This window comes from Salminus brasiliensis, chromosome 4, assembly GCF_030463535.1.
Source record: "Salminus brasiliensis chromosome 4, fSalBra1.hap2, whole genome shotgun sequence".
In the NCBI taxonomy this organism is placed as follows: Eukaryota; Metazoa; Chordata; class Actinopteri; order Characiformes; family Bryconidae; genus Salminus; species Salminus brasiliensis.
This window is the reverse complement of record NC_132881.1, coordinates 37,510,224-37,535,102: the sequence shown is the minus strand read 5'-3', so window position 1 is coordinate 37,535,102 and position 24,879 is coordinate 37,510,224. Positions and strand designations below refer to the sequence as shown.

General features: G+C 41.9%; 1 protein-coding gene across 1 annotated transcript; it reads right to left on the bottom strand.

Moving 5' to 3' along the window:
- Nucleotides 1-23,730, bottom strand: btaf1 (BTAF1 RNA polymerase II, B-TFIID transcription factor-associated). The gene is made up of 38 exons (XM_072678284.1): nt 23,248-23,730; nt 20,427-20,550; nt 19,511-19,625; nt 18,006-18,152; nt 16,633-16,832; nt 15,636-15,769; nt 15,391-15,520; nt 14,897-14,965; nt 14,471-14,560; nt 14,030-14,125; nt 13,696-13,872; nt 13,441-13,581; nt 13,164-13,288; nt 12,482-12,602; nt 11,719-11,823; nt 11,458-11,607; nt 11,101-11,243; nt 10,823-10,997; nt 9,811-10,014; nt 8,756-9,188; nt 8,457-8,641; nt 8,197-8,344; nt 7,854-7,963; nt 7,492-7,693; nt 7,104-7,252; nt 6,291-6,443; nt 5,532-5,653; nt 5,109-5,276; nt 4,843-4,920; nt 4,629-4,758; nt 4,021-4,162; nt 3,652-3,782; nt 3,444-3,566; nt 2,969-3,121; nt 2,423-2,634; nt 2,095-2,254; nt 1,848-2,018; nt 1-1,167 (listed from the first exon to the last, which is right to left on the bottom strand). The coding sequence occupies exons 1-38, from the start codon at nt 23,259-23,261 to the stop codon at nt 1,021-1,023; spliced, it is 5,577 nt and encodes a 1,858-aa protein (XP_072534385.1). The 5' UTR covers nt 23,262-23,730; the 3' UTR covers nt 1-1,020.
- Nucleotides 23,731-24,879: the final 1,149 nt, after the last annotated feature.

Here is a 24,879-nt window from a genome sequence, read left to right as displayed (position 1 = left end):
GAAAGCTCATTAGAATTTATTAAAATTCTAGCAGCTTAATCAAAGAAAGCAAATTACAGAAGTATTTACAAGTCCTTGTTTTTCTTTTTTAAAACTATCCAACAAGGTTCTGTGAGCGTCCTATGTCTGCCAGGTCAATAGTGCATAGGATTACAGTCGTCAATACCATGTCCTTGCACATGGTCAGATATCACATTTTGTCCGTGCACAAGTGGAATATGGTAGAGGCTGCATGGTTCTGGTTTCTGATCTAAAGTGGTGGGTCAGGAACTAACTCGACAGGCACTGTGCTTCAGAGGAAAGAATGCTGCCGCCTAGTGGAAAGGAAGATGAACAATCATCTCTCCCCTCCCTGTCCCTTTCTCTTTTTCCTCCTTTCTAAAAAGCCTCTACACTGTCCCCTAGAGATCTACATACAAGGCTACAGAAGCCTTTTCAGTGCATTGGGGATTGCTAAAGATGGCTATACCATTCTACAAAAATAAATGAAATACAAAATCCTAAAGCTCGATATTAAGATCAAATACTGATGGGTGATTTTACTCTGAGGTAAGCTTTAAGACTGTTCCAGGGGAAGGAAAGTAGTGGATTATACTGATTAAATGCTTCCAACGTCCCCGTCAGAAACACAATGCTGGAAATCCCACAGAATATGGGAGAAGGTGTCCATAGACCGAGGCAAGTCATGATTAAGAGCTAATTACAAATCCTGGTCATCCTCGGCTTAGATGGAGCTGGCAGTATGAATGATTGGTGGGTGGCTTTTTGGTTGAGGGTCACGCATGGAGTGTACGAGGTCTTCAAGATAGCCGAGGCTCAGGCTGACCGGACCAAACATTGTGGGAATAAATCATGGTCGAACGTCTTTATGCAGTAGGCCTTCAGAGCCTGAATCTGAACTAAAAAGGACCCACGTTACAGGTCTGTAACAAAAAAGGGTGGTCCGTAGCAAAGGTGGTCGCCACAGGGCAGAGATTGCAGATTTTGTTTTCAGAGGCTGCCTTTGCAGGGCGTGCTGGGTTAGTGCAGGGAGAGCATGAAGCTGTCCAGGTCGTATTCAGCCTCGTACTGCTGCTGGTCCCACAGGTCTCCCAGCCCGTCTAACACTGACTTCATACTGGCCTTTCCTGAAGAGGAGGCCATTTCACTTTTTTCCGCTTTGTCATCCTGCAAGCACATGACAGTGTGTGTTAGTCAGTACAACACTTTACATTCAAATTCACTGAATCCAGTGAATTTTTAAGCCTACTGTTAGAAAGCTAGCTGGTGTCTGTATGGGTGGCTGTACAAAGTAACAGTGTCTGCCTGGGGATGGGGGCACTGGTACGAAAGCATGACCAAATACATGCATGGGCCATTTAACAAAAGTAGAATACATACAGACAACACTGTGCTGTATTAGGGTTTTTATGTACGAGTATGCATTCATACATGTGGACATTAGCAGTCAGTCTCACTGAACAATGGAGCTTATGTGGAAGAGTGAGGGGCACTGTTCTAATGCGTTTAGTGAGAAGGGGCTCATTTGTTCACATTCACATTATTATTACAGACCTGCACCCACGTCATACTAAAGTCAGTAAGTGAAAAATTATTTAAATAAGAGACACAATCAGGGACCTTGTTTAACTTTGAGGCACAGTCATACACTTTTTGGCATAATTTGAATCTGGTAGTTCGTTCATCAAGAAATACTGACGTGATGGAAAAACAAAAAAAAAAAAAAGAGAAATGCTCCAATAAGACTTGGAATAAAATCTAATGTACAGGTTACAACATTTAATTTCTTATTGTCATTTTGGAGATACAAGGTTAAGATCACTAATGTGCGTTGCAGGTACACCAACCTTGTCCAGGGTGAAGAGGTTAAGCAGCTGGTCTGTGCCCATGCTCTGGAGACTGGAGTTGTCCTGGCTAATGACCGTGTTGGCTATGCTCATCTTAAACTTCTGCAGACCCATGATCTTCTCCTCCAGAGTGCCCCGTGTGATCAGACGATACACATTCACCACACGTTTCTGAAAGACAAACGCACTGTTATATAGAGCAAAAGCAGCAGGACCCACTTACATGCTACCAAAACACACAACACACCTGTCCTATTCTGTGAGCACGGTCCATGGCCTGTAGGTCTCTCATAGGGTTCCAGTCATGTTCCACAAACACCACAGTATCAGCTCCTGTGAGATTCAAGCCTAAACCGCCCACATGAGTGGTCAGTAGCAGCACGTCTATAGACGGGTCGTTGTTGAACCTGAGAGATGAAAGGAGAGTGAGGTCACATTAAAGAACGTAACTTGGTCCAAAAACAAACAAAAAAAAAAAAAAAAAAAAAAAAAAAAAAAAAAAAAAAAAAACCACAAACACCACTGGGCACACACTGAAGGTCAAGTAAAAAACGTGTATGTATGTACATGCATACCTAGAGACAATGGAGTGGCGCAAGCCTGCGGGAACACTCCCATCCAACCGGAGGTAAGTGACGCTGGGTAGCTGCGGTTTCAGCAGGTCCTGCTCCACAATGTCCAACATACTCTTCAGCTGGCAGAAGATCAGCACACGGTGCTGAGCCACCACAGCCTCTGTGCCACCGTCTGAAGATCCAGCAGAGCCCAGACCACAGTCCAGCAGTAACTACGCAGCACAAGTGGAGGAAAAAGGTTTTTTGGATTATTTATTTAAAAAAGGTTTTTAAAGGAATTCTATTCAAGCTGGCTTGGGAACATGTAAACCTTAGCTTTTTACTCAAGAAAGCTAAGGTTTTCTTGAGTAAACAGTGAAGCACTTTTTAAGTCGCTCTGAATAAGAGCGTCTGCTAAATGCCATAAATGTAAAGTACCTTTATATCTAACCAACTTTCCATTTAAATAATAATAATAAAGTAATAAAATAAAAACACCACCACCACAACTCAAGATGGTTATTTAAAACAAGGTTAAACAGCAGTAGTCATTTAAATGTGAAATACCTGTTTGAGAGCAGAGAGTTTGGGTGCGTGCTGGATGTCCCGCAGGCTGGAATGCTGGGAGGCCAACTGTTCGCTGATGCGCTTGTGTTCAGGATGCTGAGGAGTCAAGACTAGTGCCGGATGGTTACACAGCTTCCTCAGGTACTGCAGAGCCTACAAGTTACACAAATTAGAGCTTGTGTGGGTTTTGATTTCTGTATGATGCTTTCATCCTCCTAATGCTGCTTTCTTCCCACCAGCAAGAGGCTCTAGGCAAGTGAAGAGTGGACAGCAATGATCACTGCATTCAAACTAATACTACAGAGATGTGAACCGCCCCCCCTAATGTAACATGACTTTCTCCAACCATCTGTACGGACCATGCTAGGACCAGCTTTTTACATACAGGAACTTTGCAGGCCTTCATTGCCACAATGACCAAAAGGTTTTAATAAATTTGAATTGTTTAAAAACAACAAACTTTACTGGACTTTACCTGGAACACATGTCCGGTGGCCTTCAGTTTGGGTTTCTCCTCCTCCTCCTGCGCAGCTGTGGAGATCACATCATCCACGCTCACCTTTGCCCGAGACTTAGCAAAGTCTTCATATAACTGAACCTACAGACAGGAAGAGAAGGATTACAATAAAGGGCTATGTGAAAAATCAGTAGACAGAGCTTTCAGTCAGTACTATGGTGTGTACCTGTAGAGGACTCAGGTTGCAGTAGTAATCTTGTATAATCTTGGGTGGCAGATCTTGGAGGACGTCCTCCTTCATTCTTCTCAACAAGAAGGGTAGCACCTGCCGATGCAGAGCCTCCATAGCCAACACCCCTGAGAGAGAGAGAGAGAAAGAAGCAAACGCCCTATTAGCTCCTAGAACCACTAATACCAGAAGAATTTTAAAAGGTAATAAAACATGCACACCCGGAAACGTCCCACAGAAATCAAATCAGGTTAAACATAGCTGCTAATAATCTTAAAGGGCATCAATCTCACATTGGCCTTATCTGAAGGAAAAAGAGGAAGATTGGTCTCTTTCCACAGAAGGAAACAGCCACAACAGGCCTACCTGCTTCCTGCTCCCGGGAGGAGCTCTTTGCATCTCGGCTGGCCAGGATGGGCTTCCCGTAGCGGGCGGCAAACTGGCGCTCTGTGCCCAGAAAGCCTGGCATCAGGAAGTCAAAGAGAGACCACAGCTCCAGAACATTATTCTAGAAAGAAAGAAATTAAGGGGAAAAAAGGAGATTTAAATCACAAACATCCAACAAAGAAACAAACAGTTAAGATTAATTCCACTGCTTTAACAATAAAAACTAAAGTAAAACCATAAGTACAAATAAATGAAAAGATATTCAGACTTTTCTTTTACATATGGTCCATAGCCCCCCCACATTTATGAAAAAAAAAACAAAAAACAAAACAAGCCCATGGTACCTCTATACATGCATTAACATTAACCTAGAAGATATAATTTACAATTAACTTTGTCAACTATGCTCTTTTCTGTTAACAGTATGCATTTATTAAACATTACCCATAAAACCTCCATTAGTTCTACATGTGTTTGTTTTGCATATTAATCAATCATTATGAAATTTTATTTTTCTTATACTTCTACATCTGAAGGAAACATGCAAACTCCTTAAAGCAGCAACAGTTCAGGAATTCCAGGCTCACCTGAATGGGCGTTCCTGACAAGATAACTCTATAGTTAGCAGCCAGCTGCTTAATAGCCTTGGAGAGCTTGGTCTTCCCATTCTTAATAACATGACCCTCATCGAGGATACAGTAATTGAATTTTATATTCCTGTTAAGATGAGAAGAGGGATTAGCATTCATTCATGCAACATCAACAGACCTCACAGCTGTACAAGATAAGAATGACGATCACCTAAAAAAGTCAATGTCGTTCCGAACCACGTCATACGAGGCTACGACAAGGTTGTGCTTTTTCACTTGGTGCTGTAACCTGGACACAAAAAAGAAAAGGCATTTACTTCCCACAAACACCTAAAACCAAATTACAAAATGATTACTAGCTATATCAACCATCCACAATTTATGGGACTAACATGTACCCATTGAATCACTTTCTGAAAGTAAGTTCTGAGGAATTTCTGAAATCTAGGTTCTCTGGTATAAATTGATTGTACATACCGTGCTCTCTCTGTAGGGGGACCTGTATAGTGCAGAGGGTTTAGGTACTCCTTGGTACAGAATTTGCCCACCTCATCCACCCAATGGCCTGTCAGAGTAGGGGGGCATACAACTATTGAGGGCAGAGGACAACAGTCGGCAGCCTTGGTCTTGGAATACTCCTGCGTCCTGCACAGGAATACAAAAACAAAAGTTAAAAGGTACATGGGAAGATTTTTTTGTGCCTAACCAGGCACTGTCTTTTGACTAGTTACAGCTAATTCAGAACTACAGAGAGAAAAAAAAAAAAAAAAAAAAAAAGAATTTTTTACAAATTTGGAAATGCAGAATGACTGAACAGGCAGCATGTACTAACTTTAAACATATAATATTAAATCGAACACATACTATCACGGTTACGTGGCGCAACATCCATAAGTATACCTGAGGTAGTGGTCTCCAGCAAGAATGCAAATGGACTGCAGAGTTTTGCCCAAGCCCATGTCATCACACAGAATCCCATGCAGCTTGTACTTATTCAAAAACGCCAACCAGTTCACTCCATCCTAGGAGAGAAATATGCACAACTATCAGCAAGTAACATTGACAGTCACTACATTCTCAATTAATATCAATATCCTTTTTGTTTTAATCTAGTGCAGGGTATGACTATCGTATCATGATTAAGAAGCCACAGGACTGCACACAGCATCTAAACCCACTATCTTTTGTAATCCTGCAGTTTTCAAGGTTTCTAGTTCCCCTTTCCTTTAATCTCAGTTCTTCGGAGTTGACTTCTCTACAAAACACTGGACAATCACAGAGGCACATAATGACAGTTCCTGTATTTGGTGGGAATGTCACACTTCTGTGTAGAATAACCGCTACACAAGCATCCAATTTCAGAGGTGGATGGTTCTCTCAGAGTGGCTACCTTGCTGCTGGCTGGGAGCCAGTTTAAATTTTCCAGCCTATTTGTTGGGTCTAAAGTTTGTTGTTGACACACAGCCGCTGGTCCCCATGCATTTAAAAGACAAAAAGGTACTTGCTTGGCATAAGAAAAACAAACAAAAAACAATCCAAGTGATAAGGAAAAAGTGGCCAGTGGTGTAATTAAATTGCAGCGAGTAGAACACAGAATATTCACAACTTCAGACAGACACAGATTTGTAATGGAAAGGTCACACTCCTGAAACTACGTGCCTGTTGATATTTCCTGAGCTCTGCCTTAATGGGAACAGGGATTTTATAGTTCTCCAGTTTCCTGCTGTCCAGTAACTGCTCTAGAAAGTGACGTTCTCTGGCCTTCTGGCGAATGAGGTCATCTGACATGCTGGGTGGGTCTGGGATTCCAGCCTACAAATGACAACATTAATAGAAAATATGCAAAACATACAAATGTGTTTAAATTCAGGTTGGAAGAAGAGACTAGCAGTGACTAGAGTTTTAGTTGAAAGAAACTAAACATGTCAAGTTTTGGCCAATTTCATTTCTAAAATAGTCTGGCTAGTTTTGATGCAGCTCATTTTCAGATTCAGATTTTTTAATACAAGTTTCAATTAAACTTAGATTTTCTTAGAAACTTAGATTCGATTTTCCTTTATCATCTAAAAAAAGTGAGAACTTTCTGATAGAGTTGATGTGTGGTGGTGTGGTAAATAACTTTTTTCATAGAAACTTTAAAAGGTGCCATAGAAAGAACAGATAATTGTAATTATCTTGGAACAGTTAAGTACTGAATTCGGTACATGGAAGAGACACAGATATTCGTATAATACTGGTGTCAAAAAGCAGTACAACGGGCAGATTCCAATAGACTGTCGACTCACGCTCGAAATTTACATATACCTAGCCCACTAGCAAAAGCCTTTCAAGCCTAAATACCACTTCAGGAGAATAAAATAACAGGGTTGTAAATGATTTTGTAAAAAACACATCCGGGCTCCCAAACTTCTATGGCACCTTTAAATTATTCCTTGTTATTAAAATGAGTGCAGTGGCATAGCTCAGACACACCTCCAGAGGAAGTAAGCGTATAAGGGTGGCGAAGCACTGTGTGGCCATAAAGCGCACACTGTCACTGGGGTCACTCATCCGACCCAGCACCGGCACCACCAGAAGTACGATGTAGGGCACAATGTCTACATCCAGCTGCTCCATCACACCTGAGAGCATGAGGTGAAGGACTAACACTTGCATGGTCACACAAGGAAGAATTTTAAATAAAAACTTAAACGCTTAGGCAAGCCAAATATTCCTTTTTCAATTTGGTTTTCTAAGGAACGAACAGTTTCAGGAGATTTTTTTTTCAGGATTGCAGAGGAAGGACAAACACAGTTAAACACACTGTTAAATCTTATTAATGTCCTAGTATAGAGCAGCTGAGCCCCAGTCTGAAGGATACAAGCCATGGCCTCAATAGCCCCTTCCTGTTTGGTGCTGTCGTCAATGGCCCCCAGCCACGGCAGCACCCGCTCCAGGAAAACATTCATGGTTTCCATGGTGGCGATTTTGCTGAGCACACCCACGCAGCGAGCAGCCATGTGGCGCACGGCCGTGTACGGGTGATGGAGGCAGGTGCACAGCAGAGGCAGCTGCTCAAACAGCTACAGAGAGACAGAAACATCTGCATTAATTACAGCAAGATATACATATACTCCTAAGCACGTTCAGTGTATAACTGGTGCAATTACATATGAACATGCTCCTTGAAAGCACTGGTGAGGGAGTTGGCTGAGGTGGACATTTGCGCATGTGCGTGCGTACCAGAGGTATGAGCTCTTGAGCCATGGCTCCTGCAGTGACCTCCAACACTTGTAGAGAGCTGACCAGCTCCTGGGCTACTGGGTCACCTTTCTCCAAGAGCTGTCTGGAATCTACAACAGGATTTGCAGAACATTTGAAATTCATTTCATTTTGGAGATACTTCATCTTCCATATTATGTCCAGCATTGCAGCAACAAAGTTGCAAGCATGGGCAACCGGGGTTAGAGTCCAGCACAGTTTGCCGATTTCCCAACTCTCAGACCCACTAAACCTGGCAATTAATAGGAGAGTTGAATATAAAACTGTGCAGGAATCGCCTACCCCTGGCATAAAAGATGCTTACCCAGCGTGTCCACCACAGCTTTTAATGGGCCAACCATAGACTCCCAGAGGTAGGGCAAAGCCTTGGTGAGCTCTGGCCCAAAGTGCTTGGCGACAGTCATTAGAGAGAATTCTGCTCCTCTCCTCTGAATAAGAATTGGCCTCTTACTCTGATAAATGAACAAAGACTTAATTAACATGGTACTGCAAACTACTGTTTCTTCAGTATCTCATTAGCATCAAGCTTTGTGTAAAGGTTTCCAGATTCACAAGAAAACTGACCTCATCTGTTTCCATGGAAACAGAGCTGCCTGGGGGTAGGTCATTAGGGGGGGGTTTGGACAGTTTGGGGGTGGGACCTCTCTTGCTGGTGATGGCAAAAGCTGCTCTTTGATGGCGGTAAAGAGTGATGATGCCTTTTGTCTTGTTCACCATGTGGTGCATGCCATCCTTCTCCGACATGCTGGCTAGAAGGCGGGCAAAATAAAGACCCAGTAAAATCCAGAAACGAAAGGGTGAGAAAATAGAACATCTAAAAATGTCCCTTAAAAGCTACACCAGAAAAAAAATAAAGTTTTCACCTTTGCCGCTCTCCTGTGCTGGTGGTGCGGGCGGCTGAACCGGACAGGCCGCGTTAGGAGTAAGCATGGGGTCCACACACACAGAGCTGCACAGATTCTTTACTATCTTGGAATTGGGACAGGGGGTACGGCTTGCGCATAGTTGCAACAGCTGAGCAATTTTGGAGGCAGCGTAGCCCTGCACCAGTGTGTTTTCCTCCTTCTTCACAGCCTCCATAAGTGGTCGCACCAGAGGGTTCAGCTTGTCGGGGAGAGCTGCCAGGCCAACCACAGCACAGGCTGTGAAGGTGTGCACACGGAGGTGCAGCTGCTGCCACTCTACACTCGTCTCTGCCACGGTTGAGCATGCCTGCTGTCTCTTACTGTCCAAAGGCTGGAACTGCCGAGACTTTAGGTTTAGAGATGCTGTGGCATCAGAGAATATGGTGGTGACCTATGGAAAGAGTGAGAAAGTTATAACCTGAAGAACAAATACAGAAATGGAGTTTCTGAACAGATGAAACAAAACTGACAATACATTGGAAGACCTCAGTATGTTCTTGGAGCACAGACTTGCATTGGTTACGACACATGCAATGACTAGCTAGGATTTCAGTTTTAATAGAAGAGCACCCACTGCTCCATGGAGTCTGATGCAGCACTTGATTTACAGTGCAGTTGGTATGAATCTCTCTACAACAGCTAAAGCAGCACTAAACATCATATGTGTTTGCAAGCTGGTAAATATTAGAAATAATTTGTACTAATATTGTGACAGTCATTTATTCTTGCTTCCAGTGCTCGAATGACTCAACGTTGACCCTTGCTTCTAAAATTCTCATAATACCAAGACATACATCTAGCAAATGTAATGGCAATTTAATTTTAGCGCAAGGAAGTTTAGTGAGTCAGTAAGTTTCAGTGGTGGTGGTAACAGCTGATCTACAGTGCCATCAGGCACACTGTAATCAAATGGTCCGTTTTAGCAGATTCTACATTTAGTAGAATGGCTCTGTACCAAAAGATAAACAGTCAGAAATGTAGGTTTCAATGTTAACAGGTTTACAGACACTGACCAGCTCATTGGCCTGATCGATGGTGAAGACACTGCAGTTGATTTTCTCCCTCACGTCAATTTGGGCATCAGCAAGTAGGCTGATGAGCTGCTTGCACTCATTTTGCATGCGTGTGAAGGGGATGGCAATTTCATCATAATACAACTGCTCTGACAGGATAGCCAACAGACGAGGTTGAACCACACTTGACACAATTTCACACTCCTAAAGAGAGAGAAAGAAAATATTTAACATTGTTGCAGAAGAAATAAAGCTACACTGGGAAAACAGGTCAAATATGTACTTATCTGAAGCAAGCACCTATATTATTTTCCATCACTATTGCTAAACAGGTCCGTGTCTACATTAATTAAAAAAGACAAACAGCCTTGGTGCTTCTTCACCAACACAGCTAGAGCTGGACCTTAAAAGTACAGCAGCAACAGAAAGTGTGTCTAATTGTCTTAGCACTAGATACGCAGCCCTATTCAGTTGCGTTTCCACTCCTAACTAGAGTAGATTAGAAATGACCAGGGGGGAGAGCTTTAACCTCCACAATCTCAAAATATTGAATACCGTCTCAGAATACGCATTATGTTGCCACTTTCTTGCCACTACACAGCCCTAATTGTCACAATGCTGCATTTACTTTGTGGCTTATCTGGAGTTGTTTTGGGTGCAGGGACAGACTGCACTCTCGGATGTATTTATCGATTATGCAAAGCGGGTACAGTATGTTTGGTTAATTTAGCTGCATGTACAGATGCTTTTTACGGTGACCGCTGATGTTGCCATGGTTGTGCAGGGTTCGTGATCACACAAGATAATCTGAATCCAACTAAACCATGACATGGTGTGATCACACCAGCCAAACCAAACATGCACAGCATGTACTGCATACTGTGAGAAGACTCTTAAACGGAATGCAGTCTTCACTTATTTCCAAAACTGCAAATTTTATTGGTCACTCTTTAGTTTGAAGGTAGTAAAACAGCAAGTCACTAATGAAAGTTTCAGTCTGGACCTGACTCACCTTCTGCACAGATGCCCACTCACAGAGCACCATGGCCACAGCAATGCGCTGCAGAGCTGACTTTGAGTTGAGGTGAAAGAGCAGGAGCTGGGCAAGTGACTCCGCTGGCCGGATTTCCTGAGTGGAGCTGTTTAACTGTGGGTCACAAATACAGCTGCACAGCGTCCCCAGTAGCCTAAGAAGAGAATATGGTCAAATGAATTAGGGAAGTCTCAAAGGACAATCAAAAACAATTGCCAAGCATAAAAAAAATAAATGAAACAAAACCATGTACACACTTGGCAGCCATGAGTCGGGCACGTGTCACTACATAATCTCGTGTGGCCTGATCCTCCGTTATGGTGTCAGCTCCTCCAATGTATTCCTGTACCGCCTCCTTCACCTGGGTGCCACCCTGACGTGGCTTTCCACTTGCCTTTTCCTAGACCAACACATACCATCACCTCTGTTCACACATACTGCCCTTTGTCAATTACAGACTTGCGTGAATAAATTCAGCTAATGGGATGAGAGAAAAATTAAGTTTAGCCAGTAGAGAGGGTAGCAATGTCTCATCTCTGTAATAACTGCAAGCCTTGATGCTCAGAGAAGCATTAAAAAAAATTTCCACCATGAAGATTCATCCCTGACCTCACCTTGGAACGAGCCTTGACTTCTAGCAGCATGTTGAGATCAATAGGAATGTGAGGTGCTTGCATCATCAAACAAATCCAGGCACCCATCCACGGACAGCTGGCGGCTACCACATACTGATGGGGGGCCTGTCTTAACAGCTCTCCCCAAACCTTGGAAAGGGACACCCAATTAATACATATTCAGGTCATAAGATACAGTATAAAATTTAATTAGCTGAAGTGCGTGAAGGTATGACTTCCATGATAGTTTTAACTACACACCTTCTGGATAAGGTCAAGTATCTCCTGGTTGCTCTCGAGAATGCAGGACTGAAAGATGTGTCTGAGCATGTCTTGCAGAATGGGGTTTAACCACACAGCACAGGTCTGTAGGAGGCAACACATCCCAAACATGAAATCTACACACACCCACCACATATAACCAAAAAAAAAAATATATATATATATATAATAATAATAATAATAATAATTCAGATCAGGACATTCTCCATAGTTCAGAGATTTTCTGAATCAGACACATCCTTACTACAGGAAATGTCCCACATGGTTTAGGCAAGGGGCAGTGCCTGTGTAGCACATGAAGTAGGCATGGCAGAATGCAAAACGTATGCCACAGGAATAGCATAGGATCTGAATTCCATGCCAGTCGCATGAGAAACATGAAATTCCCTGGGAAAAAAATAAAATAAAAAAACCTGCTCTATTCACACATGGGCTCATTCAGACTTTATCCTGCCAGCCCCCTAGGACAAAGTCCAGATAATGTCCAGTACAACTGATTGACATTTGAATCCTGAAAGTAGTATCCAGAAAAGTTACCATATCATACATGTCTGAGGGGCTCCACTTACATATCTGGCAACAAGGACAGCAAAAAAAAAAAAAATTGCTGTTTGAATTTGCCATGTCTGTAACAGGAACTAGTCCATTTTACAGTTAATGACCTTTACAAACCTTGCACCTCCCAACAAAGCTTTATTCTTTGTTACTACGTGACCCAACAGTCAGTTTAGCTGAAACTCACCTGGTCAGCTTTGGACAGCAGTGTGAAAAGGGTTTCCAAGGCAGCACGTCGGACAGATGCAATGGTGTGTCTTAAAAAGGGCCACACTCGAGGAACCAGCACAGTCAGTGACTGCTGCATACTAAGGGAAGGGAAAGGAACAGAAAAATCAGGATTTACTGTAACTGCTATTAAGTTTACTGGACATTTAAACAAATACTAAAAACTAAATTTCATTAGGACCCCCTCGCACCCTTAAATTTATCTACCCCAACCAAAATCAAATGCATACAAGACCCTCCTCAATTGTTTACACATTCCTGGCCACTTTTATTATTATTAAAAGTTACTTTAGATGATTTATGGCTCAGGTTTTTATATAAGACAATCTTTTTGCCAAACCTTTTAAAAAGTATTGTCAAAAGAAAGGGGGAGAGTAGGAATACTTCACACAAATGAAGTATTCATGCTGCCACTCAGACATTACAGCAAGAATCTTTTTCTCCCGTTATGAAGGGACAACATTTAGTCTAGGGACAGATTAAAAGAATAAAAACCAGCGCAGAGAACTGGAGTCTGCACTACAGCCTACAGGAAACCATTCGAGGATCATAAAACTGTACATGAAACAAATCCGCACCAAAACCCACAACAACCATGTACAGCTAAAAATCACTCACAGGTGACAAGAGTCAGGGCTCACCTGCACTGAAGCACCTGGGGGTAAGTGAGAAGGGATGAGAGCAAGGTCATGATGCTGTTCGTGGAGGCCGTGAGATCATCCAACTCCAGCAGGGCATCCCACAGGGTGTTTACTATAAAAGGTACCTTCATAACATGAACAGAATCACAGGTCAGTCACATTCATTCATGAAAGAAGGGAACAGACAGTTCATTTTTAACCTAGAAACAGAGGAAATTCTGTACACAAGAACATGGAATCGATTTCAGCACAGATTTATAGACTTATAAGCTCTGACCTTAGCAGGCTGTAGATGCACCAGTCCATTCACTACAGGGATCAGAGCAGCAGCTGCTACTGCACGTACATCATCGTCCAAGTCCTGCAGCCCCTCGGTTATGGCAGGGAGTACCCGAGGAAGCAGTTCTGAGATAAGGTCCTGAGGATCAACAAAGCCAGACAGATTAGCACAGTTGGTACTCCTTGTTAAAACTTCCCAATTTTTAAATAAATACAAAGAGCAACTGAGGCTCAACTCAACAACTGTTTGTACCTGTCTGACCGCGAGAGCATATTTTATGCCCAGCAGTCCTCCATGCCGAACCTCCCACTGGTCCTCAGTGAGCAGTTTCAACAGAACGTCGACAGTCATGGTAACACCACTGTCAGTCATGTGTCTCAAAGCTACACCCAGCGTCTGCGCACATGTCTCTCTAACTGGTGCTACAACCTACAAGACAGGAAAAGAATAAGCATGTATTCTATCCACCGGCATCATCAATAATAATGGAAAAATCATACAAATTGTAATGGATAAATACAGAGTAGGACAACCAACAACAAAAAATGAACAGTAGCTCAGACAGTTAATGGGGAAAATGACTCACCTCATCAGACACAAAGTCTCCAAAACGGTCCAGTGCAAAGACACATAAAAGCCTGATGACCAGGTCCTCCAGCCACTCCTGATGCTGTTGGGCCAGCTGTCAAAAGATAAAATGGAAAAGAAGTTAAAGAATGACTGCTTAAAATTCTGCTCGTATTTCTGAAGCACCGTCCTCCTTTCAGGAAAACAAACACTTGAGATTAGCCCTTCCCAGGCTAGTTACACAAGAACATTGGTAAATATTGAACTTTCATTTGTGTTCTAAAAGTAGTACCCCAGGGGTTGCCAAAACAGATCATACTGAATCATTCAGAAAGCAAGAATCATCCTGACTTCATAGTCAGAGAAAGCTTCAACAGTTATACCAAGTACAGCAATGCAGTTTATACACAGCAATTTACACAGCATAAGAGACAGAAAGACAGAGCAGCAATTAGGGTACCTGTTCTGAAGTACTGCCAACCAACTTGCCTCCTCCTGCACCATGGCACTTCAGCACCTCCCTTAAGCCTGTGCCAGCACCGTGGCGAATCTGCACCCGAAAAGTACAGGAATTTAGAAATCTTGTGCATTTTAAGGCGGAAACAATAGTTTTTCATTAGTTGTCTCACAAAATACAACAACCTACATAAAAGTGTGGTCTAATATTCCACTAATAATCTGACCTTCCAAGTGCAGAATGCCATGTCCATTTGTTTGTCCTGGATCCATTTAGGAGTAATCATTCACCTCATGTTTCATTTCATTTGTAATTATTTTTATTTATTTTACATACTCACACCAAGTAGGACTGACCTGAAGTAACTAGTATGCAACTTGGCACTACATGGGGGAAATTGATTAGGAAAGTTAAGTCAAAGCAAAGTACCTCCCAGGATGGGTTGAAGAGGTCATTACAAAGCTCTTCACAGAAACTCTCCAGGGGCCACTCTTGCGTCTGTCAAAGAGAACATTGAGAGATTTTATATTGTTGCAAACATGCGTAAAACAATCTCCAATCAAATCTCACGATGAACCAATCGAAATACGCCATAATGATTTATGCCCTGTATTGAATGTTAAAGTTTTTTCCTCTTCCTGTGAAGTACTTCATGATTCTGATCATGTCAAAAGGTGAAACAGCAAAAACTGAGAGTTTTAGCATGATCATGATATGTAAATGTACAATTATCATCATCTCTGTATGAATCTTTTGCATGTCAAGGTCAGCTCAACTATTCTCAGTTGGGTGTAGGGTTCAGATTGTGTGAAAGAGCAGAAAATGGCTCATGTATGCAGCTGGGCTGGCGTCGCCATGTACGATGCATGTTAGAAACCATGTAGGCATACATGCACACGTAAACTTGGTGTCTCCTTACATACCTCCTCGAGCAGACTTGAGTTGTCAGGAACGTTGTCGATTAAGACTTTGTTTTCAGTTGCTGGCTGGTCGATAACTACATTTGTTGTCTTCCGCCGTTTTTCTTCAGGCTCCCCTTCAAAGCTGTCATTGCTGAAAATGAGCACACATTTAGCATCCACAGCACAACACTCACAACTTGTAGACATGGTCCAAGTGCAATATTCTGTGAAATTCAAGTGAAGTACTAAACTAGAAACAGCAATACCTTTTTTCATTGGGATCCAAATCTCTAGACCTCTGCTTTGCCACCAGCTTGGCCATCCTCTTCGCCTTGTTCTTCTGTCTATTGCTCATGCCTGGCCGGAATTCTGAGTCTATCAACTCTGCTGCCTGCATGGGCTACAGAAAGAGATATAGCGGTATTTTCCCCTCACCACAGAAACGCATAGCAAGGAAAACCACTGTAAAGAAAAGTGATACTTTGACAAGTTAAAAATAACTGACTTTTTTTATTCTGACCAGTAGACATGTCACCATTTAGGCTGAATAACCGGGAAATGTTAGTGCTCACAAATTACAGATGTGGCACAGAGCAGCTCCTGACACAGTCTGATAAGTGTGAAGGGTGTGCACATTTTAACTGCGCATGGTCCTGACTGGGGCTAATAAAAGGACCACTCGACCAACTAACTGACTGATAAATGCAAGCAATACAAAGAAAAAAGGGGGAAAAAATCCAGAAGGAGAATCCTTGATCTCATGTAAAAGAAATCAGTCAAACAAATCATGTTAATCCTAGACTATATAAGCAAATAGTTTTAAAATGTAACTGTTAAGAGGTTGCTGCTTTAAATTAAAGTAGCAGTTTGGGACAGAATTACACAGCAATTACACTGACAAAAACAGAACATGAAGGCTTAAAGTGTGTGTGGGCATCGTGTGTAATAATAGGGACCACATAAGATTAATGCACACTCAGATACTGCAGTCATGAGCCAAAATGATCCCCAACATATCACAAATAGTTAAGTCCACAGATATAAACCCAGGTGAAGAAATGGGACCATGCAAGTTAACATTAGTAAATATTTGCCTCAACAGTGCTAAATGATGTCAGTTACATTACAGCACTGCAAAAATAACTGCTGCAGGCTGGATTCATTTTAGAGATTAATTTACAGTATTACCACAATTAAAAGTAAATCAGTTCAGGCTTAAGTGAGGTTAATGGAAGTGGAAAGCAGACGGGGAAACTGTCTTACTGTGTGGTTGCGTGAGCTATGGCAGGCAGCCACTTTGCCAGCCTGTGCTCTGTTTGCACTGGAGGTACAGGTGTAGTCCAGGTCTTCATCATTAAACAGCTCCTCTGTGTCCATGCCAATAGCAGCACCCATATCTAGACCCAGCTTCTTCTGCAGAAGCTTCCTTTGTCGAGCCAGACGCTCCTTAGGGTCCACCTCACCTGCACAGAAGAAGAAAATTTGAGCACTACGGAAAAAAATTCCTTTGGAGGTTTACAAAACACACAACATCCACAACAAAGAAATAACTGGAATAGATACACAAACCGTAAGACACTACATAGCCAAAAGTATGTAAACATTTCTTTCAAACTTTAGGGTATTAATAGGGAGTCTGACTCTTCTGGAAACAGAAACTACTTGGGAAGGTTTTATACATTAGATCACAGATAACAGAATTTGATTGCATTTAAAAGTACTGATATTGAGAAGCCAGAAGTAATCACAAAAGAAATGTGGGTTGGAGCGATTTAGAGCAGAATGGAGAAGGGGGGGGGCTACATAGAGACTGCACAGCTGCATTCAGATGATTTTCACACCAATGTTAATGACCATTTCCTCCCTTTTACAAATGTGATCTGCTGTAGCCCAGTTACTGGTCTATTAAGGTCTCTCTTGAGTCATTTTGGGCCATAATGCACTACAGCAGTCGTTGTGACGCATGGAGGCTTATGGAGCCCTCATTTGATGCATTGCCTGGCTGAAAAAGGCCACTGCCATTAGGGAATCCCATCGCCATGAAAGGAAACATTTGGTCTGCAACAAGGTACGGGTCAAAGTAATATCCGCATGAATGGCAGAACCCAATGTTTCCCAGTTGAACACAGCCCAGAGCATCTCACTGCCTTGTTCTTTTTCCCCCTCCACAGCGCATCCAGGTTTCATCTTCAACATGCACGAGATCCCCAACTTCTTAAGGACACCTTTTTCCTTTGCTTCATGATCCAGTTCTGATGCTCACACTTCTGTTGTAGGTGCTTTTGGCAGAATACATTGCTGACCAATCCACAGAGTGCCTATGCTGAGCTGTCAGTAGACCCATACAAATTAAATTCTAAAGCCTTTACTCCCCCCTGCACACTCAATGCATCTTGGGTGCAAATAACTCAGTCACCATTTCTTCTGCCTTTGGACCACATCTAGCAAGTCACAGTTCTGCCACTATCAGAGATCCTTACACTTGCCCATTTTTTCTGCTTCCAACACCTCAACCTCCAGAACTGACTGTTTACTTGCTGACTAATATAACCCATATCTTGACAGACTCCATTGATCATCTTGGTAAAATGTTATTCATTTCAAAGTTCAGCATGCATGCATTTTTCACAACCTACCTGACTTGTCTTCCTGTAGCTCAAACTCTGCACCAGCTGACCCAAGCAGTGATGCTCCATGTTTGAGCAAGCGGGAGATGTCAAACCTGTAGAAACTCAGTCTATCTAAAGAGTTGTCCTCAGGAGACATGTCCTCCGCACAGGATTCTGGGGAGGACAAAAAGAAAATGCTTTCGATATGGTCCACTCTTTCAGTTTCATAGTAATTGGTTACACAGATGAATCACATTCAAGAATAAGGTCTTCTTCTAATGTTAGCTAGCTAGGGGATGACTAAACTAGGGGGAGGAATAAACGTTTATCCACATTACCTGCAAGCAAGCAGTCACTATAGAAAATAGGCACCATGGAAAAACTAGCCTTTGATTTTATTTAATTATTTCTTTAGGTGACATGGTTTACATAACCTAATGTAAATCTCTATTTCACAAGTTATCACATCTAATTAGTTAAAGTTGTCTAGAGAATTGTTACAGTGTAGAAAGCTCACATTGAGTGACAGCAGCTTAGAAAACCATATAGGTTACAACTGAGCCTTCTCTAGCCACCCTGAAACCTCTAAGCTTTCACCTGGTTTCACTGTTAAGTTTCTGGCTGTCACAGAGAGTAACTTTCTCTATTTTCAGTCAGACCAGCTAGTATTCATCAATGAATAGTGGGAAAGGTGAAGGTCCTTAAAATCAATACTATGGATCCATATCTATATTAGCTTGCATGCATTTTTGCAATTCTGCTGTGGAGGTGACTTCTAAATGGAGTCAAATCAACTAACTGCTAAATGTTTGACACAATGAGATCAAACATTACATTGTTTCTTTATTCATTTATATTTTAAATATTTAATTATTAGTAGTAGTATTTCACTGCAAGCGAAGTAACCTCAGTGTTTGATACTAGTTTGTACTGTTTGAGGAAATTTGTAGTCTGTATAAATCAGATGAACCGATTGTCTTGCCTGCTGTTTCTTCCAGTAAGTCTCAGTCAAAAGTATTAAACACTCTGCATGAGGAAGATGAGCATGTTTTACTCGGTCAGTTGACAAATACAGATTTGTTTGGCTTTTAAGTGTTCGTTGTTTTTTACTACTTTAAATCTTACTTTAGTTTAGTCTTGTTAGCTTCATTTAGTTTTGCTAGCATTGATTTGACTTGTTTTATCTTTAGTTCAGAGAAACTAAACACACTGCAGTCAATTAAGAGGACATTTCAACTGAAGGACAGGGGGGGAAAAGTCCACAGGATCTCCCAGATATTGTAGTTTCATCTAAAAATGTGCAATTTTACAGGAAAAACATACTATGAACATTGAGTCCCTTGTTTACATTTGGGGATATTACGAGTATCATCAAGTATTATCAAGTGCTTCCCCCCATCAGTCCACTCCCTGTCCATTTCCTATTTTTAATTGATATATAAAATCATAAGTACAGAAAACAAACCATTATTTTATGACTATGCAGATGCTCAGGTATTACAGGAGTACTACTAAACAAACAGATAGCTTACCGTCCTTTGGCTTGGGAGCTGGGCTCCATTCTGGAATATTCTTTACTATGGCCTCAACTGCCTGTCCAGCTGCAATCCGTGTGTCCCAGTTAGGACTCCTTAAATATAATAAAACCTACAGAGAAGAGAGGAAGGAGATGAGAACAATAAAATCAGGAGCTTTAATTCAGGCCACAGCTTGTGTTAAAAAATACGTTACACATGTTGCTCTTCCGTATCTTTTATCAGCAGGGAACCCTGGTTTCCCCTTAAAGCACCACAACAATAGACTGCTGAAACATCTGTAATTTTTAGATTAACAGGAAACCTTCTGCGTTCTTATCCTGCTCAGTGATATGCCTTTGGGTATTAGAAATCAATCCTGAATAAGGCAAAGTGAAACGGACTGCTCTCTGCTGCCCGTTTCCAAATTAAACAGAATTTCCAGAACATCATCTCCTAAGAAGGCCTACGGAAAGCTAAACTCAACAGTACAATACAAACATCATGACGTGTGCAAAGTAAAACTCAACACCACCTCCACCTGACTGTCATCATTTGTTTTCCTTTTGCTGAGAGCTCTACAAGCAAGTCTTTAGGGCCTCACAGATTACCACTGGTAGATATCCGACAAATGTTCAGCAGTTCACAGCGGTTACGAAAGTCCAGACTAAATTAATGTCCTAAGAAAAATGATTTTTTTTAAATTCTTAATTTCAATTTTTTAATTGGAGCCGTTTGCCTGTTAAACAATTCGTTTTCACACTCTCTGCTCAAAAGTTGAGACATATGCAAATATTTAAAACCAACAATACAACTCCCTTTCAACTGCAAAAACCATTAGCCAACATTAACAGCAGTGCATTTAACAGCAGCTCCTCAATTAAAACAGCAAATTACACAGGAGATTTTAGTCTGTATGAGTGATTAAGACCACCTTTGCCAACAGGTTATTTAGCTCATGGGGGTGGAGCTTGACCACATCTCCCAGCTGCTGGGCAGCAGCTTTCCTCGTCACAGGGGTGGTGCCAGTGTCCAGCAAGATGAAGAGGCGCTCAAGCCTGCAAACCAAGAGAAAGTGATGAGACGAAAGGTTAGTAGTGTCACGGATGGCACGCTTGGCTCAGTGCTAGGCAAACAAAGAAACATAAGGTGAAGTTGTGACTGTTCAGTAGCTATCAGCTGCTAATCATCCTAAGTAAACACGCAACCACAGTAAAAGTACATTGAGCTAGCTTCCCTCACATTTCAAAAACTATGCATATATAAATACCGATAACTGCAGACACGCCAGTACGGGGCAACAGTTTAGCTATTTTATTGGTTAGCCAAAACAAAAGCAAAACAGGAACTATACTGCACTGCTTAAAGCGAATTCCCATCAACGTTTAAAATCCGAGAGAACTAGGACCACAACACTTTCACTCTTAAAGCAATGGCAATCAGCCTCCTCCTCCTTTCTGGTAAACACCAAGTGTGAATCACAAAGAAAGCAGCACAACTGGCTATTTTAAGCACTTCCAAAATATACAGAACGTTACAGCAAAGCTCTATGGTTGGGGTCAGCACTACTTGCTAGCAAAGCCAGACAATTAATAAGAAGCCCAGACCGGCTTGAGCATGGAGGTCTGTGGAGCAGGTCTTTAAAGTCAATGTTTACTTATACAGTAGTGGACAAACAGCACTCTCCCTTAGCAAGGTGGTAATGGACATGACAAGACCGTTGAGAGGCTGGTAAATGGGTTACGATTTTGGCCAATTACATCTAATGCTGAACCATTTTAGCCTTTATTGGTGGTGAGACACCTACTAGTGACTAGTTAGTAACACTGAGCAAGAAGAGAAAAATTATTTTATCCAATTTCCTCTCATCCTTAAGACTACACATCATTTTAAACATCAGCACTGCCACACAAACCTTGCATCTCCAAAATTGGCAACTTTACAGGTGACAGGAAAAAGCCTTTTTACTCTGAATGTTGCAATATGACAATGTTTTATTATTCTGTGATAAATGTATTTATTGCAATGCACAATATGCTTTTCTAAGGATATTCAGGATCAGGAAATAACAATGATCAACTGCACATTTCATTACAAGCGGTGTAATTAGGCTGGTTTAACTGGATAAAAGTACAGCAGATTTAAACAAAAACTGCTGTACTAAATTTGGGACATTTGGATGGATGTATATATGTATAAATAAATAAATAAATCTGTCACCACTGATCCATCATATCTATCATATAATGAATATTGTGTATCGTGAAAATGCCTTTACATATTGTGATATACATACACACACACCCCATAATCACCCAGCCTTAAAGGCAAGACTTCCTTCCAAGTCATTCTGGAGCATTTCTATTAGTACATTCATTACAAAACTTAAATAACAAACATAAATAATTACTGTTCGATTCAAATTGGCAAGAAAAGCAATTTAAAAACACGGTGTTATGTTTTAGACAATATATGCTGCAAGTACAGCAGATAATCCACATGTGCATAAATCAAGCGAAAAGGACACCATCTGTCTGAAAACTTGCAGTCCTTTTGAGACACACCACACCAAATGTCCACATATTGCCAGCTTTTGTGAACACACCTAAAATAAAAAAAAAGTATTATACAATCCTGCTTAGCCACACACACACACACACACACATCCACCATCCATCAATATCATATCATCCCCTCAATGACAGCCAAAGCTGAGCTCTGCATCACTCACTGATGCGCTGCTGTTCAGAAAGCATTAAGGTCCATGTCCATCACATTAATATTGTGGTGCGTCATGAAGTGGAGGGTTAGAGGTGCACTCAGCTCGCATTGTGATTAAAAATAGAAAAGATAATGAAGCTTCACTGCCTACACTTACTATGATGTGGAGCAATAGAGAAACCCACCCCATCACACAAAGATCACATCACCCGTTTACTGAAATGACTCCCACCATTGATGCTGGTGCTAGTGGGCTAGAATACACCGTTACAATCCGCTGTCTATGTAGTAGCTAAAGCACTGGGAAGTCTATGCATTTGGCCTGGGTGTAGTCTTCTAATCACCTGTGATCGGTGGATAAGGGGCAGCGAGCTAATCTCCTCATCAAAACACGCAATGACTGCGAGCTCCACATACAGAGAGGAGCCCAACTAACACATCGTGTTCATCTGAGGCGAGGCTAGCTTTCAGGTGTTTAACCACATGGGAAAGGGATCGTTTCTCACATCCTGTCTGCACTAACGGGATCGTTTTAACGATGCACTGTCGATACTTAGCTAGCTGAGCCTCCTACGGCATCATTTGATGCTATTAAAGTCCACAGGCCTCAATAAACTTCTCAGCTACTCGCAAACAGCAAAGAGATGTGCAGTAATAGAGCCAGCTAGTCAGCTAGCTAGCTATCTAATAGCTAACTCCGTTAGCTAGCTAGCTACCTCCATTCTGACACCTTACTCCACACATTTAGCCCACCCTTTATTTTGTCTGGTAAATATTTGGCTAAAACAGCCTTGTAAGACACTTGCAAGAAAAAAACAGCCTGGAAATGTGGCCCTGTGTCAGAGCTGTGCTAACCGAGGCGCTAGCTGGCTGGCTAGCTAGCTAGCTAACATGAGCTGCTCCCTGGTTGCAGTGCACGGCTTTAGCACCCAGCTAAACTAGCTAGCTATAGCTAGCTTCCTAGCTATCAGACACTAGCCTGAGAGGCTAAGCACTCTCGCATCCGATTTATAAGCCCAAAAAAGGAAACTCACCTCGAAACGGCCATGATAACGGGTTAAAGCAGGGCTCAGTCTAATGTAAATATGATCTGTGGCGATCTTTAATGAAACGGGCGGGCACCATTAATTGCGCGCGCGGGGATTAAAATAGTCCAAGCCCAAATTAGCGCTAGCGGCCGGTGCTAGAGCTGTAATTTAGCCACCTAGCAGGCTAGCAGGACTGAGACAGGCCCGACACGCCGCACAACCATCCGAAACGAGGCGGCCGACCGACCGACAGTCAGTTCATACCGGCCTCAAAAGAGCCGCCTCCCGTTTCTCAATTCTCTCCGACCTCACCCAAACTACCAGGCACGCGTTTATCGCCCCTAGAGATCGATTCAACCCTCAGCACTTCTGCTGAAAAGGTATTTCAGCCGAATAAGTAAAGAAAAGTAATTTTGTTGGTCACAAAAGAGAAGCCAGGAGGCTGGTTTTATACGAGGAGCCATCTTGCATTTATTCCTTCCTCCATGGTAGACGCGGCCTGATTGGTTACATGGCCTTCGGGTGACCAATCAAAATGTAGAGTTCAAGAGGAAGCAGACGGCTGGATAAAAATAAAAATAAAAAATAAAAAATAAAAAACCCTCCCTGACAGGAAATGCGATTCTTCTCGCCCATAGACGAATCTGTCTCTCACTCTTTAGGATCATGGGGACTTTACATTTTTGTTCAGAATTGCCTTTTGCCAACGGAAGCATACCTAGCATACCATAAAACGGTACAGACACCCAAAACACTCCTGAGATGTACAGCCACCGGTGACACATCCACAGGGGCACTGGCTGTTGACTATTAGACATGATTTGAGCCTTTTCGTTCAAAAAACGAAATAAATCAAACACCCAACTGCAGCGGTTTCCTGTCCTAAGATAACACTGATAAAACACTGGACAGTCAACCTGTCCTCAATGTCCTCAATGTTGGTCTACTAACATAAAGTTATGACTGTTAAAACACTGGACAGTTGACCTGTCCTCAATGTCTTCAATGTTGGTCTATTAAAATAAGATAAAACTGTTAAAACACTGGACAGTCAACCTGTCCTCAATGTTGGCCTGTTAACATAAAGTTAAGACTGTTAAAACACTGGACAGTCAACCTGTCCTCAATGTTGGTCTACTAACATAAAGTTAAGACTGTTAAAACACTGGACAGTCAACCTGTCCTCAATGTTGGTCTACTAACATAAAGTTAAGACTGTTAAAACACTGGACAGTCAACCTGTCCTCAATGTTGGTCTACTAACATAAAGTTAAGACTGTTAAAACACTGGACAGTCAACCTGTCCTCAATGTTGGCCTGTTAACATAAAGTTAAGACTGTTAAAACACTGGACAGTCAACCTGTCCTCAATGTTGGTCTACTAACATAAAGTTAAGACTGTTAAAACACTGGACAGTCAACCTGTCCTCAATGTTGGTCTACTAACATAAAGTTAAGACTGTTAAAACACTGGACAGTCAACCTGTCCTCAATGTTGGCCTGTTAACATAAAGTTAAGACTGTTAAAACACTGGACAGTCAACCTGTCCTCAATGTTGGTCTACTAACATAAAGTTAAGACTGTTAAAACACTGGACAGTTGACCTGTCCTCAATGTTGGTCTATTAAAATATCACT

Coding starts and splice junctions, on each gene's coding strand:
- btaf1 (XM_072678284.1), bottom strand. Junction 13,582..13,695: donor ATGCTCTCGCGGTCAGACAG/GTACAAACAGTT, acceptor GTTGATCCTCAG/GACCTTATCTCAGAACTGCT. Junction 5,654..6,290: donor AGCTCAGGAAATATCAACAG/GCACGTAGTTTC, acceptor TTTCTCTCCTAG/GATGGAGTGAACTGGTTGGC.